Consider the following 15,594-nt stretch of genomic DNA (forward strand, 5'->3'; position numbering starts at 1 on the left):
AGAGTCCTTATTCTTTTCATCTATACTGCATATAATGGATAGTTTAATTACAACATTAACTTGAATTATTGATACAGTGTGACAGACTACTCTCTGATTCATTAATTTGGACTGCCATAATATTCTCCTTTTTGTCATGTAAAAGGAAACATGAAAGATAAAAAAGTCAATTTCTGCTAACTGCATAGGTTATACTGCCCAAAGAAAGCATGACCACAAAATGAAAAAGAGCATGATTTTTCTTGGAATGTTTAATTTAATTGTCATTTTCACATGTCAATAAATTACAGAGGATATGTACTGATCACTCCTCTTAAATTCTGTACCTTAACTTGGAGAAACCATGTCTTGTAACCCCCTCCAACCACAGAGTAATAGTGAATTTTAACACTTCAAAACAGTTTCACATTTATGCTTAACTAGAACGTGGATTTTAATGGGGAAACAATATACAAGATACACAAACAGCAGCTACTGTTAACAAAAATACAATAAAATAATTCATGAATGAAAATCACGCAAGTGACAGCAGATTAGTGAGATATTTAACTTCTTGCAGTAACTACTGGAGGCTGCTCTGACTGCAGTTGCTTTCCGAGATATTCCCTGAAAGACATAAGAAAATATTAGTGATTAAAATGTTTCATACAAGAACAACATGCTATGAATTAGCTCACTGGTATAATTTTGTCTTTGCCTCCTGAAACATTTTGATTGGCATCTCCTAATGTGATATACACAGTACACACACAAACCAAACTGCTGATGGAAACAAACTATTCCATCTTGTGGCGGTGTTACTTGTCAACTATGTTTATCGCATTTTAAACCATTCAAGCAACGGTTTTGGGTGAGCATGAATTAAAGGGTCAAAGATGGTCATCAAAATCATGTGATTGTTACACAATATCTTTTCCAACATAATGAAAATAATAATAATAAAAAGCAGTAGAAGAACCACACACACTACAAACATAGATCCAATATTTAGGGTGCCCAGTGGAAGCACAATGCAAAACAGTCCAACCCGATGCTAATAATAGTAATAGGTAATCAGCACTCCACACGTTTCAAAAAGGACAATGGTTTCAGAAGTGCCTGGTGCACCTTTCTCAGGGGGTTAGCTGCCATATTCTTTGTAATAAATACAAAGATATAAAAGTAAAAGTAAAAATAACAAGGAAATACAGGCAACTAACAAGCATGATTTAAACGAGAATTTTTGAATGTTTTAATTTTACATCTGGGCTTTTATTTGTAAATTCATCCTCATATGCATCACTGATTAATTCTATATTCATGTAGGACTAAGGCTAGAGATTGGTAGTAAGCCCCTAACCTCAGATCTGAATGGAGAATTTTACCAGTGCTGAATGCATATAATTTCAAAGGAAGGTGGTCTCCCATTTGCAGGTATTTAATTTAGCTTCAAACCAGTCTAGCAGACTTCTAGCAACCATAAATCTGTCATGTATAACAAAAATCCATACCCCCTGGAAAATGTCATTATCACAAAAGATTTGCTATTCACTCAGTTATTGCTGCTCCAGGAGAAAAGTGTTCTGCTGACAGCTAGTGATAAGAGGACATGGATCTTATCACAGACTCATAATCATAGATCAAATCAGAACAGAAGGACCATTTACAATGACTGCAGCAGTCTTTGGTGGGGGAAAAAGGGTGGAGGTGATGCCAGTCCACCCTACAGAGACTCCCTGAATAGCAGCCTGGAGGCCTAGGCAGCAGACGAACTGGCATCACCCACCACCACACGTCCATGCTCCATTGCCACCTCACCCCCTGCAACACCGGTAGGGTGGGATCATGTTGGCCAACATATGATTGCACTGTAAGGCGAGTTAGAGACCAATAACTTACAAGGTCCAGAACACCATGAAGCAAAGAAAGAAATCAAGTGGATATTTTGGCTACTTAAAATGAAAGTGATAAATCAGAGTGGATCTGAGAATATACCCTACTTAGTTGTTGGGTACAACACAAAATTAATTCAGAAACTGCAGAGCTTGGGATAAACTGGTACGGGATATACAAATGATCATGGGTATTATTTTGTTTAAAAACAACTACATTGTGCAGTACAGTACATTTTCAGGGTCTCTTCTTCCCAAGTCTAATGATTTAAAAAAAAAAAAAAAAATGCATGTATGTATGTATGAAGTTTCTTTCATATAGAAGTGCATTTGACACCACAGACCACCTCAATCAATACGATAAAAGCCTCGGATAGCTGTCTCCCACAAGATCAGCACACAAATCTCCTGAATTACGGTTATACAAATTGTTACTGGATATGATGAGAAGATACAAATATTGAATTGGCTAATAAACTGGATACATTATGGAAGAGCAGGAGAAAAGGATTAAAAATACAATAAGGAACAAACATCTTAATAAACAAAAGTTAACCCTGTATGTAACAAAATGACAGTTTATTAAAAAAGCTCCACTTTCAGTGAAGAATCATGTTTGACAGCTCCATCTAGTTAAAATCCCAGACTTGGAAAATGACACAGTATGTGAAGTTCTGCTAGAATTTACTTTTGAAATTCCTAAATGGAGTAACTCATGATCCCTGTGGATTTAAAGACCCATCTACACATTAAAAGTATAAAAAAAAATATGTGAAGAACATTGCAGTGTTCATTTAATACTGAAGCTTATAGTGCCTTAGAGAATCATCTAAGCAATAGGCTGTAGAGTGACAAGTAGCATTAAGGTTGTCTATCAAAATGAAAGCAGGTATAAATAACCCTACCCAATGTTTTTGGGTGGTGGTGGGGTAAGTAAAATATGCTAACAAAGTTATAGCAATTTAAGGTATTTGGCTTGTAATTGAAACAAATGATATCAGTTATTTTAGCTACTGGAATAAAGCAACAGTGCAGACATTATGAAAAATAACAGCCCATTAAGAACATCTCTTGGAAGTTGGAACACATTTAATTACTTTATATGCTCAGTTTTGTAATCATCATCTGGCAAATGTAAAAAAAATAAGTTGCAGAAAGTTTTGTTGCTGAATTACTGTGTATTTAAAAAATGTAACTAGTTTCTTGAAACAGGAAAGAAAAGATGAAAAAAAGGACTATGGCGTGCAAAGCTTTACATACAACATAATGCAAATGACCTGGGTGGAGAATTTGTAACTTGTGGAGAGCGTAGTACTGGGATCCAAGACATCTGAATAAAAGCAGATAACGTCAATTTCCTCTAATTGGTTGTGCTCTATGAGAGTGGTGGTTGGTACATTCCAGTGTAGACTGTGCAGGTAGACAGGAAACATTATCCACTAATGACAGGATTATTTTTCTCTGAGCCCTCAAGGCAGCAAACATTGGGGATCAGGCCCAAGCTTGCCTGTTAGTGACTTGTGCACCCAATGATGCTCTACTTATTATTTTTTTACTAGGATGCCTTTGTTCTGGGACACTAAATGTTAGCATGCCATTTTAGTTGTACCCCAAGAGAGCAGGTCCCCAACAGAATTTTGTAAGTCTAAATCAACTCCCCAACAGATTCTGGGATCCCAAATTGGGTGACTGACTGACATGTTGCACATTGCTGCTTCAACCTGCATGGTTATCTCCATGTTTTATTTTTGTCAGATCTAAACCTGTTTTATACTTTAGAAAACAGTTGCTTGACCATTATTCTACCTTCTTAATTTTCACACTTTGTGCAACCCCAGAAAAATAGCTCTAAATTTATTCTGCACATTACAAAGTTTATATGGAAACTAAAAATGCCTATTTAGCAGAAGGTTTTTGATAACTGTGTGGACCAAAAGTATTTTGATTTTATGGAAATCTTTGCCCTTCCATTTCTGATGGATGTGCTTTATTGCTACAGAAGGTAATAGCATAAAAGTTTAGTGGCAAGAAATATTTTCATTATACCCTGTGGCTCTCTCTCCTCTTGTGGATCCCTGCTGATGGAGGTTTGCATTGAAGCATGGCTCAATAGAATGCAGTGCTTGGAGCCCTCTCACAAAAAGGAAACAATTCAGACTGTTCCAGCAATAGCACTGGAATAAATATGCTGAGCCGTACCAGGTACCAACAACAATACTAATTATCTGATCCATACCTGGTGCCAACACCACCACTAATCTGCCAAATATTAAAAATGGAGACTCCTCTCTACTACCTGCTCCAAATGTTTCCAGTGCTCGCAGATCCAATAGTAGGCTCAAAGTTCAGAGTCTTTCCCGATCCAACCACCAATCAGCTCAGTGAAGTAAACATGACAGTAACGGACTAATATAGATGTATGCCTTTGGGGAAATGGAGTGAGACATGATCTAATTACTACTAAAACAGTACTGTGAACTAGGTGTTCCCTGGTAGGAGGCACTGAAGCGAGATACAGAGCAGACTGTGGTCATGCTACTGGCAGTGACATCTCTATTACTATACTTTGTGGTTGCCAGTCCCAGGTCTGGGAGCACTTGCAGCGAACGACCCAGCAAGTGTCCAGCTAGCAGACCCTAAGTATTCTTGCTTTCATCTGCAGGCCAGTAAATTTGATATGTTGTGCACCCCTGGTGTAAATCAATGCTTTCTATCTAATTGGTAGGACTAATAAATGATTATAGTGACAATATTTGTCTGTCATAGATTACTCCACACTACATATGCTTACAAAGCCACAAGAGTGCATGGGAACAGGTAAAATGAAGCGTTAATGACTGAACATGTAGCAATGTGCATGAATACAAAGGTAAGAATAAACAATCAGCCAAAGCTATTCAGTAATCATGGCAAATATACACAGGTTTTTTTTTAACAGTATCATATAGAAACAACAACACTCATCATGGTAATAATGAATCTAAAAGTCAATTTGCTATAGATCAACTAACCAAACGAAAAAGCCATGAGAACATACAAGTATTGCAGTGTTAATTATAGTCCAAAACAAGCAGCCATTTCACATGCACATATACTCTTAGTCAAAGTAAACCAAACAGGCCAAACATGCCTCACAAAATGAGTTTATAATGTCCAGTGATATCTTATTTGTTCTTCAAAAAGTATTATTGTAATGTGTGCTATATATTTTCCAGGTTCAAAAAAACTTTATGTTTCTTGATCCATTATTTACAGAGCATGCACTGGCATTGTCTCCTGTGTATTAAAAAGAGCCAGCATTCTGAACTCGCCACTCTAAATGTCAGTTTCACTTGATCACATAAAAGAAAGGTTAGTGGTATATTCACATTACTGCATCCAGCAGCTGAGTCCCTACAGAAACCATGAAAAACAAATTAATCCAATTATAATGTCATCATTGTACTATATTTTCAAATAATCATGTTTCTATTAAGTATGATTAATTAGAAAGCTGGAATACCTCTATGGCTTTATGAAAACCATTTTCAATTATTGTAGCGTTGGTATGCTTTCCTTCACATGTGCTGTAGTAGGAAATAACATTATTCTATTTGCAGAGTATATTGTATCAAATGCCACTGTGCATTTTGTTTGTAACATATTTTTTAGAGATTTTTGAAATGTGTGACCAACTCTTGTATTTTTTCTATATTGTGGATCAAACAAGGAAAATTATTGTTACACAGTACTACTTTAATGTGCTGCACCAGCTACTCAGTTATATTATCGTTGATTTGTAAGGCGCCACAGTGTTCCACAGCGCCGTACAGTAGGGAAGACAAGGACATAAATAAAACAAGACATACATAAAACAAGAACAGACAAGGCAGACAAAATTAATGGAAACATGAAAACAAAGGGTATGGAGGACCCTGCTCATTAGAGAGCTTACATTCTAAAGGAAAGAGGACACAGCTGAAATAAGAGGAGCGAATGTGGCTCAGAGCAGAGATTGAGATAGGTGTGAGGGTGCATTAGTGTGAATAGTGTTATCAAGGATAATGTCACCTCTAAAAAAAGAGATGGGGTTTTAAAAAGCATCTAAAGATTTGAAGGCTTTGGGAAAGTCTGATTGAGTCTGGTAGGGAATTCCATAAGTGGGGAGCAGCACAGGAGAAGTCTTGTAGGCAGGAGTGAGAGGTGGTTATCAGAGACGAGACAAGGAGCAGGTCAGAGGTAGATCTAAGAGGGCAGGAGGGAGAGCATTTTGATATAAGATTTGAGATGTATGCAGGGGTGTTGTTGTTGAGGGCTTTGTAGGTAAGGATGAGCAATTTGAATTTGATTCTGGAGGACACATGGAGCCAGTGTAAAGATTTGCAAAGTGGTGCAACAGATGTGAAGCGGTGAGAGAAGGAGATCAGCCTTGCAGCAGAATTTATGATGGATTGAAGTGTGGATATATGAGTGTCAGGAAAGCCAGACAAAGAAAAAAAATAAATAAAAAAGACAAAGAAAGCAAGACAAGAAATGATGAGAGAATGTATAAGATTTTTGGTAGCATGTTGAGTAAGAAAAGGGCGTATTCTGGCAATGTTTTTAAGGTGGAGTCTACAGGACTGGGAGAGAGTCTGGATGTGAGGAATAAAGCAGAGGGTGGAGTCATGTGTGACATCAAGGCAGCGGGCTTGGAGACTGAGGAAATTGGTATTGACAGAGAAGGAGATTTGAGGGCAGGTGTTGACAAGATAATAAGTTCTGTTTTGGACATCTTGAGATTTAGGTAGCAGTGGGACATCCATGTGGAGATAGCAGAAAGAAAGAGAGTTGGTTACACAAGATAGAATAGAAGAGGTCAGGGGAAGAGATATAGATTTGGGTGTCATCAGTGTAGAGGTGGTATTGGAGGCCGAATGAGTGAATTAGTGCCCCAAGAGAAGAGGTGCACAATGAAACAAGTAAAGGGTCAAGAACCGAACATTTTGGGATCCCAACAGATAGTGGGTGTGGAGGGAAAGATGTGCCAGAGGCAGAAACCCTAAAGGAGCGGTTCGATAGAAAGTGAATCAGGAAAGGAATGTGTCATGAAGGCCAATGGAGTGAAGGGTGTGTAGGAGAAGAGGGTCATCAACAGTATCAAAAGCAACAGAGAGGTCTAGGAGAATGAGTATGGAGAAATTACCATTAGATTTTGCAGTAAGTAGATCATATGTCATTTTTATGAGACAGTTTCAGTGGAATGTTGGGGGTGGAAGCCTGATTGCATAGAATTAAGAATGGAATGAGAGGAGAGAAAGTGAGACAAGCATTTGTACACTAATCGCTCAAGTAGTTTAGAGGTAAAGGGGAGGAGAGAAATAAGGCGGCAGTTGGAGAGAGAGGCTGGATAGAGAGATGGTTTCTTTAGAATAGGTGAGATGAGTGCATGTTTAAAGGAGGATGGAAATGTGCCAGTGGAAAGAAACATGTTGAAGAAGTGAGTTAGAGGTGGGCATGCAGTGGAGGAGAGAGAATGGAGTAGTTGGGAGGGAATAGGGTCAGGTGGACAGATTGTAGGGTGATATGATAAGATGAGTGCAGAGACTTCATCTTCAGTTACTGGAGAAAGGAAGTTGTGGCCGGAGAGTGGAAAGGCTAAATTGGAGAAACTGGGGATGGAGCAGTAGCGGGAGAAGACAAGGTCAAGGAGGTTGCCATCACAATGGATGGGAGATGTGGTCTATTGAGAGAGACCAAAAGAGGAGGTAAGTGAAAAAAGTTTAGTGGCAGAAGAGACAGTGGGAATATCAATAGGAATGTTGAAATCACCTAGTATGAGTGTAGGCAGATCAAAGGATAGGAAATAAGTGAGCCAGGACGCAAAGTTGTCATGGAATTGGGAAACCCGACCTAGGGGTTGATAAATGACAGTAACACTAACGTGGAGAGGATAAAATAGTCGGATAGTGTGGACTTCAAAGGAAGAGAATGAGAGGGAGGGTTCAGAGGGTATGACTTGGAAGGTGCAGCTTGGAGAGATAGTTGCACCAACTACTAATTCAATGCTACAGAAATGTTCTTCTGATAAAGAGACCATATCCTGCAAATTATGTCAATATTTCCAGGAATTCGTAGAAGTCAAGTAAGTAAACATTAGTGGCTCAATATAAATAGTTGATGATGATTTGTAAACACAGCTCCTTGAACTTACCAGTAAGAAGTGTTTGCAACTGGTGAAAAACGGCTGAGAACCACCGCTTTACAAGTAGTATAATTGGTTATCACACTAAAATTCCGAATAACATTTTAATAATGGATTAATGCGAGCAATTGAACGCCTATCATACCTCCGCAGTCTTCACTAACAAAGCCCTTCGCTACCAACATTGAGAATTGAGAATTTATGCCACAATTTTCTCTCCTATAATAGTGCCAAAACATATCCACTATTATCCACTGGCAAAACGATTGTGTAGGCTTTCACACTCTCTTGCTTTTTTTTAAACAATAGCACCCAAATCTATGTTCTTGCTCTAGGTATACTAAAAGGTTATTCTAGCCCATCATTCTACATTTAAAAAAATATTTTATCAGCTAATTTTTGTGATTTCAGCATTAATACATATCCTTCTTCCCACCTCTCATGATATATTGTTGTGTGCCTCCTAACAGCTAGCACCATGCACCTCTACAATCTTATGCCCCTAAGTCACCTGCCACCCTTCTGACTTGTCGCACCGCACCGACCAGAAGAACATCAAGTTACTTCACATAGCACTCCATGGCGACAAATAGCTAATTAAGGTACGTAAGTCCATAGTCGCAGGCATCTAAAGATGCATCCAGCTTTGGATCAGTAGTTTATGCACCAGGTTTAGGGAGTACTTACACCTGCATACGTAGAACCGGCTTGTAATCACAATAGAACTTTTCAAACATTTGTTTTCACAGCGAAACGCGCATTTGCTTCATACAATATGAAGATGTGGTCTGTTCTACCACTGATGTTTCTTTCAATTACTTTTATTGTGTGCAATTTTTTTCTTTTTTTTCTTTTCTTCTTTATTTCTCCTATTTCTTATTAAATCCTCCTTTTTTCACCTATATTCCTACATAGGTCCTAGAATATCTGAAGCAATATAGGGGTTACACTTTAGTACAAGATTACCCCATTAAATAATGCAATTGCGTTTTTTTTTTTTTGTTTTATTTAGATCTTCAAATGGGAGTATCATATTCTAATAAAAACTTATTACCGAAATGATTAGTCGAAAGTACTTGAGATCCACTAGACCAGCAGTAACCTGTACAATAAGCCTCAAGACATTTGCCATAATTTAACAGACATTACGAAACACAATTTCAGCTACAAACAGGAGTTTGCTATTTTAGAGATGATTTTTGTATTTTCTAACACATTGCAAAAATAAATAAATAAGAAATAAAGACATATAAAATTGCATGTTTACTTGCGAATATTTGTCTGTGCTTACGTTTCTAAAGTAAATTAACTATTTTAAAAATTGTTTTACCTATTCCTTGCAGCACCAGTTAGATCACCCACACTGTCAATTAAACTGATTAATAGACATACTATAGCAATTAATCATTTTTATCATAAGCTGAGAAGCAGAACATCTAGAGACAGATGTAGTTACTTGACTGTATTACAGTGTGCCCTTAAAGCAATAAAAATGAAATATACTATTAAAAAGGGGTGAAACAATTGCAGCACACACATACTAGGTGTGTGTTGTGTTACTGCTGTTGGCATTGCATCTTTTTCTTATCAAGAGGTTAAAACAAGATGTACAGTACTGTGCTATATGTTGACTTCAACAACAAAAATACAAAGCAGTTATATTTGTGTACAGTTTCAATGCAATCATTTTTTACCGAAGTTAATATATTTGCAGGTTTTGCCTGAAGTTGGATTAAATTAAATTTATTTCCAGCACATAAAAAATGGAAATAGACAAATTTATTTGATAACAATGATTAATTCAATTTCAAACACCACCCCGTTCCCCAGATCCTTAGGGCTGGACGATGCAATCCTAGATATATTCACTACATTTTGAAATAGAGTGACCTAAAAACAATTACATAGAAGTGTATTTTGGCACCTAGGGGGTTATCTAGCATCACAGATATTTAAAACGCCAATTCTATTAAAGGCTAAACCCACCACTTTGCCTTTAATAAAATTGCTGTTTTAAATAACGCAGACAAAATGCTGAAAATTGCAATTGGTACATTTACTAGTATGATAAATCTATAAGCATAAAATAATTTAGATAATGAAATTTGCACTTTGCAGAAGACCTTTTGTTTGGTCCCACACAATTTCTTGCCATCATTGGAGCGAGTAAAAGCACTTAACAGACAGAATTAGTGACCACAGAGGAGCCTACAAGTGCATGCATTCTTAAAAGGGTACTCAAAACAAAAATGTTCTCATATAGGTAGCTGTGTTATCACTTATATTTGTGATAACACAGCTGCGTATTATTTTGCAGACGAAGTGATAAAACTACTGAGAAAAGTTACCGAACAGGAACATTTATTTCAAAAGTAGTATAAAAAAAACATACCCAAGTATGCAAAATTATATCTATAGGAAATATACCTAAAGCTTTGAAAATAAAATACGGAAAGCACCTTAATATCTCTATGAATTTACAAAAAGACTAAAACTAAGGGATAAGGATATTCTATTATTAATCATCACTAAGCTTTAAAAAGAAGGCTATTTATCTAGAGAGTATATAATAAGGATGTCACTCTATATATTTTATGACATTCTTCAGCAATATCTTGTTCTTCTCCAGTACAATCACTGACAGTGTTTCCATTTTATTCGTCTTTAATACATTTAAAAAAAAAAAAAAAAAAGTGGTCTTGTGTACACATGAACATTCACAAGATGTTAGAATAACAAAATCGTATAGTTCTAAATAGCCAGCGATCAGGGCTGTATTTATCCTACAAGTAAATTAGGTACATTTCTAGGGCAACATTGGTCAGAGGTCTGGACACAAAAGCATTTTTTCATCAGTTTTTTTTGTGCTGTTCTTAATAGAAAACACCAGAAAAGGCAATTGCCATAAACACATATTATTCTATGTGTAGCAATCACTTGCATCTTTTATTCAGCAGCAACCAGAGCTATTTTATTGCTTTTCCCCATACTGTTTCTGTTCGTTTGACTGAGGAAGAAAAGTAAATTCAAGTAAAAGTAACAACATAGCATTTCTAAGGCATTACACATAAACTGTTATTTTCACTTACCGAGTCCTTTGCTAGGTGGTCTTTACCTTACATCTAATTGCCTCATTACAAATAATAGAGAAGTTGCTGTTGGATAGATGGTTGTGAGCATGTTGAGGGGATTTACAAATTTAGACCTTATTCCCTCAAAATACCAAATGATCTCATTATAAAATCTGGCACTACAGTATTCTACCTAAATGCATTTAAGACCCAAGCCCCAAATGGCATAATCTCTGCGTTCCCATGGCAAGGAAACTCCCTTTGCCAATTCAGTTCCCTGGAGAACCTGGAATGAATGTTAATTGGAAGGCACAGCGCTACAAGGAATTAACAACAGAGCGCATGCTGCTCTAAAGTTTAACGCTATCCAGGCTTTTAGGAGACCGCCTGGGAGTTTAATCCTACATCAGACCAAAAACATGGTTTATTTGGAAGGAATCAAAAAGAAATTTGGGACAAAAGAAGTTTACTTCCCGATATACTGATTTACATAGGAAACCATATTTTATTTATCCACACGTAAATATAGCAAAATGATCTGTTAAACGGTTTAATTCACATAAAGGAAATACCTGCAGAAACACGTATTCACAAACTGTCACTTACCAATTGTGAACCATCAATTTCTGCACAGCCAGCAATGCATTGTATCGGACCTGCTGGTCTTCATGATGCATGTGGTTCATTACCAGCTGCTTCCCACCCAACTGCTCAATCACCCTGCAAGAGAGAAAGAGAGACTTGGCATACTGATCATTTATATTATCCACCTGATGGATGTATCAGCTATGGAGCAAGAGAAGAGATCTTTAACAATTGAAACACTAGTTCTTTACAGTCGAGTCTAAAGCATGTTCTTATAATTTAGTACAAAACACACATGTAATAAATAAGCGCTGAAAATATTACTTTTTATATTAAGGCAATGCTTTACACTCCAGTAAGAACATTTCTAAAGGAAAAGTATTGTGTAATTCAAAAACTAATAAACCCCTATATTACAGATAATAATACATTTATTTTACTTTGGTCATTGCTTAATATCTCAAAAGAAAAAAAAGACTGTAAAAACTGCTACGTGCACAAACATAACTGGCTTCAGAATCCCAAGTACAAATCCTACAGAAATGGGCAGCAGCAAATTGAGTAGTCAGGATTCTAAAGCTGGTTAGTTATGACGTGAGCATAGGAGTTTTTACCAAACTTATTAATATGGTCTCTGCTTTAGAGATATTAGATACTGTAAATAGGCATACAAAGCTCATTTTTCCTTGTTATGCAGAATTCCTAGTCATTGCCGTCCTAAAGCAGAGGGCTGTTAGTTTTTACCTAATCACAACATAGCATATTTAGATCCTCTTCACTATGAAATGTAGAGACCCACAGAACATAAATCACATACAAAGCACAATTTCACAGAGACCTTGGACATGGCATTTTGTCTGTATATGTGTTTTATACCATCAATGTGTGCAGATATATGTGAATATATATGAAAAATGCTTTTGCCAACAGCATGTAGCTTCTAGCTGTCCACTAGAAAAAGCAGGATAGAAAATTAAAGAAAATATCTGACTGATTGCTATGGGCAACAGAGTGGTTGTCCTGAAACACTAGTTTTCATGAACTATAATAGTTTCCTGGGCCAAAAATAAATTACACACAGTGTTCCAGAATGTTTGGGAGGTTTGAGATTTCTGGAAGTCCTCCTGAGAAAGTCTGCGATTCTCCAAGATAGTGGTAGAAATGATGGTATGATGATGTGATTTGCTTGATCACCGTGCAATAGTAGAGGCCTGTGGTGACTCACATGGCGTTATTGCAGCCTGCCCACTGATGCATGATAAAGCTATCACAGCATCACTCATAAGTGGGTGGAGCTAATTGCATCACCCAGACACGCCTACCCTGACTTTGTAGAACTGTGTTCTGCATCTCTTGTGAGAACAAGTCAACAAAGTCAAAGTGACCACCACTTGTTAAATGTGGAATGTATTAAACACGTCAGCATTACTAATGGGAAATCCATGTGATGGAATCATGTGACCCCACAGGGATTTCCAGGCCTCCCATGCAAAGCGTAGCTAATTGATCTAATAGTAATGGATGTACTAGTTACTGTTCGATCCAATTTGCATATAATCTCTTAGTGGTGAAAATAATGGATATCTATTGGAGCCTCCAGTGACTCCTCGAAAAAAATAAGTAACTGCTCCTGGATGTATAACATGAAACCTTGAGAAAAGTACACTCATATTTAGGAGAACTTGCCAATAACATTTTGGGGGTATTTCTGTAAAAGTGATTATAGAAATATTTCATGTGTATTTTCTATGATTCCCCCCCCCCCCCTTAAAATAAGAATCTATTATGCTACCAAATGAAAAATAGAATATAAAATTTGCTTAGAATGAGAATGTAAATGAAGCCAGCAAAAAAAGGAAAGGGGTGTTAAAGTCATAAAGGTGCAAACCATCTCTGGTCATGAAGGGGTTAAGAGGAGAACGAGAAAATAATTTGACAGAATGTCTAAAGGTGTTATTTATTACCAAGGTGCAAAATACAAATGTGCAATAACCAACAGCAACTAAGCAGCAATTAGCTCTGATTGATCCAGCAAATGTTATTGATTTTAATTGCTTACATTGTTAGTAAATACAGACCATTGAAATATAATTAATGAACATTTCAAAACCTGTTCTATAATTTTGCATGGTCACTTAAAATACAATATGCTATATAGCATCTTGTATTTTGCAGATACATATAATATACATACACAACACACACATATATATCTTATAATATGGATATATTTTGGACTTCAAATTTAATGAAAAAATCCATGCTATACGGATTATGAACTTTGGCAAATAAAAGTGTGCCTCTTTTATACTATAAACATGACTATAAACCTGAAACTGGATTATCCCTTTCAGCTTTCCAGACATATAATTTAGCTAACATTTCCATCAAACATAAAATCGTAATTTTTTCTCGCAGCAGCTCCTCCTGAGAGAAGCAGTCTGTAATATACTATGGGCTACTCTTAATGCAAATCATGAGCTGTTAATGTAAAAGGGCTTACCATTAGCTGGCAGGAATACAGCTTATATTTACATCAACTTCACTGCAACAACACATTATTTCCTTATCTCATATGATCTACATAAGAACAGTTTATAAATAGTAGCTTTGTCATTTGAAGCACCCTTTCAGTGGGACAACATATTCTGTTAAGTACACAGGATACCATATATTTCTCGTTGCCCTGTAGACAATACTGGTAGTCTAGCACTGTGATTTTTTATTTATTAATCCATTATTAACTGAAAGGTCTGGTAGTTCTGTGACATCAAAAAAGTTTACATGTAGCAACTGACAGCTAGAAATGTCCCAGTGGCACTATGAATAGTTTGTTATAAAATAAAAAAATAACTATAGTAATACAATTCATTACAACAAAATAGAGTTCATGTATCGTATATATACACATTTTGCCCTGCATGGAAGGAAAAAAAAACCTGCATTTACATTGACCCTATTGCGGAAACTATACCCAGGGTAACAAGTCTGCTTGGTAATCTTGATGGGCAGAGACATATGTCCTGAGAGAGTGTCTTATTAACCCACACTCTGTCTGACTATCAGACTGGGGTGACACATGGAATAAAAGTCCTGTTTGATGTCCAACAGTTTACTGAAGTAGCTATGAAGTTTGGAAACAAACTCTACACACGTCGGATAGTAAGTGATGAGACAGACCGTGGAGATGGATAACCTTTATCACAAAGATTTTGCAAAGGACAAACACAGATGTTAAGACTCAGGAATGAAATGCACCATCTTAGAAAAGCGATTAACCATGACCCAGATGACTGTGAAATCAATGGACGGAAGAAAATCAATAAGTCCACAGTATGTTTCCATAGCTTAGATGGAAGAGGATGAGGATCATTAGCAGCTTGACAAAGTAATGTTATTTTGGACATAAATAGGACTAGCTGTGATTAAAGCTATTAAATAATTTATTAAATTGGACCACCAATAAGTTCTGGTGATTCATTCTAGGGCCTGGATGGTTTGAAAATTTGGTGTTATGAACACAACCAAAAAGAGTTTGGGATGAATATCAGTGGCAAAAAATATTTCCCCAGGAGGTTACAGCCATATAAAAGAAGGATTTAAACCACAAGATGGTTTTTGTGAATTTTTGTGGGCTGGGGGAAAAAAAAGGATGAAGATCATCAGCTCTAAGGTTATGGGTTATGGGTGCAGGATGATAGGGGAGGTTTATGTTAAACCAAGAAAAGAAATGTGCCCATTTGGCCTGGCCAGTCTTCAACTTCTGTACAGACTGATAAAGTAGTCGGATGAAAAGCCCATTTAAGAGAAGGTCTCAAATCATCCAAGCCAAGTTTCAATGCCAGCCAAATAGCTTTGTCTCCTCTGGGATAATTTATTTTAGCCTTTGAAGATGATGTCGCCA

General features: G+C 36.8%; 1 protein-coding gene across 3 annotated transcripts in view; it reads right to left on the bottom strand.

The window, feature by feature from the left end:
• Positions 1 to 235: 235 nt before the first annotated feature.
• ATP6V1H (ATPase H+ transporting V1 subunit H) overlaps positions 236 to 15,594 on the bottom strand; it is a 76,435-nt gene continuing 61,076 nt past the window's right edge. For 2 of the 3 annotated variants that reach the window (XM_075213512.1, XM_075213513.1), the window contains exons 14-15: positions 11,712 to 11,825; positions 236 to 606 (exon numbers count right to left, since the gene is read on the bottom strand). In XM_075213512.1, coding sequence (XP_075069613.1) covers positions 546 to 606; positions 11,712 to 11,825 — 175 coding nt within the window. In that variant the 3' untranslated portion in view covers positions 236 to 545. Of the gene's footprint in view, positions 607 to 11,707; positions 11,826 to 15,594 lie in introns of those variants that run through there. The other variant, XM_075213515.1, reaches the window with a different exon arrangement.

Source organism: Mixophyes fleayi, chromosome 5, assembly GCF_038048845.1.
Source record: "Mixophyes fleayi isolate aMixFle1 chromosome 5, aMixFle1.hap1, whole genome shotgun sequence".
NCBI classification, from domain to species: Eukaryota; Metazoa; Chordata; class Amphibia; order Anura; family Limnodynastidae; genus Mixophyes; species Mixophyes fleayi.